Raw genomic sequence first — 2,545 nt, forward strand, 5'->3', positions numbered from 1 at the left:
ATATATATATAAACAATAGGTCTGATGGAGATTTATTTTTCTTTTTCTCTCCAGCAGACACAGTTGATGACGCCACAGAGGCCACCATGTCATCCGAGGCTCTTCCTCTCATCTTTGAGCCTATTGAAGACGTCACGGCGAAGGGACAGGCGKCGGAGGCCATTGCCCGGGTACCGGTCGGCGCGCAGTCTCCCGTTACCACGGCAACCAGACGTCTGGGCCAGCTGGTCGCCGTGGAGGACGAYGGCGACGGTCCCTCCCGAGGCCCGTCTGCCCTTTTACCGGACTGGACTTCGCCCTGGCAGACGTCAGGCTCCGAGCTCCTGGAGCCGATGGGCTCCTCGGGTCCACCTGCTTCACAGCGAAGGGTCCAAACAGAACCGGGGAAAGGTGAGGTGCGGGGAACCGGTCTGAGTGATCATCATGGTCTCATAACCTAATGTTAAAAAAAGTGTCTTTATAGAGGTTATAATATTAAAGGTAAAATCAATTTAATTATCAGTGACGGAGCTATAAGTTTTGTTTTATAATYATTTAAAGTAGTTTAACAAAAACTGAGCCCATCTGATATCAGAAGAAGTGTCTTTACTCAGTCAAATCTTCCACACAGCTGCTGCGAGGACATCAAACTTCGAAGAGAACGTGCCCTCGGCTGGCCCCTCCCTCTCATCCCTACAGCACGCCATGACAACAGTAACCTTGGCAACCCATCAGCTCCTGCACAAATCTAGATTAGGGCTGGAGGAGATGGATTCTGACGGTAGGTTTTTACTTTTCCTAAATGACGAATCTTTCAAGCAAGAAAAAACAAAGATTTGCCCCTAAAACAGCAGCCTTGCTCTCCACAGAGGAGCCAGATGAGGAAGAGGATGATGAGAACTCTGAGGAGTCGGTGGAAGAAGAGAGTGAGGAAGAGCTGACAGAAACACCCAAAGCGTCCGCCACGCAGCCGCCGTACAGCCTCATCCCTCCGCCGCCAGTCTGGGTACAACGCAACCAGGGACTGAGTAAGAGCACGCAGARGACGAGCTTAAACAGCCGTCCTGAGGCGTCGGTTTAATTCACGCCTCTTTTTCTCTTCCAGTGCGGAGCTGGCTGGAGCTGATCAGAGAAAAGGTAAGACTGCCCTCTGTTGTTCGGACGTTTCATGACACTAAAGTCCTGAAAGGTTGTGTGAAATTAAAAATGTGCTTTACTCAACCTCGGCAGGCTGGTTACGTGTCTGGGATGTTGGCTCCCGTGGGCATCGGCATCACGGGGGCCCTGCTGATCGTGGGCGCCCTCTACAGCATCCGAATGATCCACCGCAAACGGAGGAACAGTTTTAAACGCCAGCGGAGGAAGGCAAGACAGCCGGAGGTCAGAACTGTCAATACTTTTTAAATAAATACAGTATTTCCCACCCTCACACTGTGGATCTTAAATCACAAACTTAAAATTTGTCTTTCCCTTTTTTTTTTGACAGCAACCTCGAGAGCCTGGCACCAGCTGTCAGGATCAGACCATGCTGCTGGCCGACAGCTCCGAGGACGAGTTCTGAGGTCAGGTTTTGTCGGCCGACCTCGGCGGAGGAATGTTTGGCAAAGAAAAATAAAAACAAAACATTTCCATGACCGCAGCTCATCGTACTCACAGAATCTGTCTGAGCTTTATGACRCCCTCATTTTGCACGAGGACACAAAAACAAAATGTTAAGTGAAGTGACATGGTTAAGGGAGGGGGCGGAGTCAAATCAACAGCTATCCCCCTTTTTCTACAGTGGCAGAGTTCTCTCCGGCCACAGAGTTTAAGACCAGAGGCTTCAGATAAGTGAGGTGTGTGGCTGACWGAGTGAAACAAAGGCCTCCTCATAGCTTAGCTCAGGGAGATGAGTTTCCTGCAGGGTGTTCTGCCTTCACACGTCAGCACCAGAACAAACTGAGACCAGGTTCTCTGATTCAACTCTACAGCTATGACGACGATGAAAACGTCGAGGCAACCTGCAGAAAAACAAATTGATCTTTGTGTGCCATGAACTGTAAAACTAAAATATACAGCCCTATTTCACAAGACAGTATTTTTAATATGGCCTTGTAAGTATTTATCTCAAAGCACATTTTTCTTATTAGTTTCGATTTATAATCACAAAAACAATAAATGTTCACACAACACTTTCCTTTAAGTTTCCTTTGAACACTGATACTTAAAGGGATCCATGATTAGTTGTAACATTAGACTTTATTTGATAAACATATAACTGTAAAATAAAGGCTAAAAATACTGTAGGCTGTTTAGTTTTTATCATTTTAACTAAAAGTTTAGAAACATATTACAAGGACGGGGCTATTTTATTTACACACAAAGCATTCTGGGTAAATATTGACGTGGCTAGGTCATTGGTGCGAGGCTGCTAGTGAGCTATATCCACCCTGAAGGTTAATCTTGGACAATATCTGACGATATGAAACCAGAGAGCGTTGACTGAGAGGAGAAGGTAGAAATGACTCAGCCTGCAACTGAAAATATGGATGGAGGACAACAGTACGGAACCCGCGGGGGGTCAGTG

The 2,545-nt window shown here is 46.9% G+C and overlaps 1 protein-coding gene and 1 long non-coding RNA gene across 5 annotated transcripts in view; one reads left to right on the forward strand and one right to left on the reverse strand.

Moving 5' to 3' along the window:
* armh4 (armadillo like helical domain containing 4) overlaps nt 1-1,618 on the forward strand; it is a 5,547-nt gene extending 3,929 nt beyond the window's left edge. For 3 of the 4 annotated variants that reach the window (XM_014009913.1, XM_014009912.1, XM_014009914.1), the window contains exons 3-8: nt 55-390; nt 611-760; nt 849-1,007; nt 1,085-1,116; nt 1,210-1,359; nt 1,466-1,618. In XM_014009913.1, the coding sequence (XP_013865367.1) occupies nt 55-390; nt 611-760; nt 849-1,007; nt 1,085-1,116; nt 1,210-1,359; nt 1,466-1,540 (902 nt within the window). In that variant the 3' untranslated portion in view covers nt 1,541-1,618. The remainder of the gene's footprint in view (nt 1-54; nt 391-610; nt 761-848; nt 1,008-1,084; nt 1,117-1,209; nt 1,360-1,465) is intronic. The other variant, XM_014009915.1, reaches the window with a different exon arrangement.
* The window catches only part of LOC106518573 (uncharacterized), a 12,096-nt gene that overhangs the window by 2,897 nt on the left and 6,654 nt on the right, over nt 1-2,545 (reverse strand). The window lies entirely within an intron of this gene.

Source organism: Austrofundulus limnaeus, unplaced genomic scaffold, assembly GCF_001266775.1.
Source record: "Austrofundulus limnaeus strain Quisiro unplaced genomic scaffold, Austrofundulus_limnaeus-1.0 Scaffold63, whole genome shotgun sequence".
In the NCBI taxonomy this organism is placed as follows: Eukaryota; Metazoa; Chordata; class Actinopteri; order Cyprinodontiformes; family Rivulidae; genus Austrofundulus; species Austrofundulus limnaeus.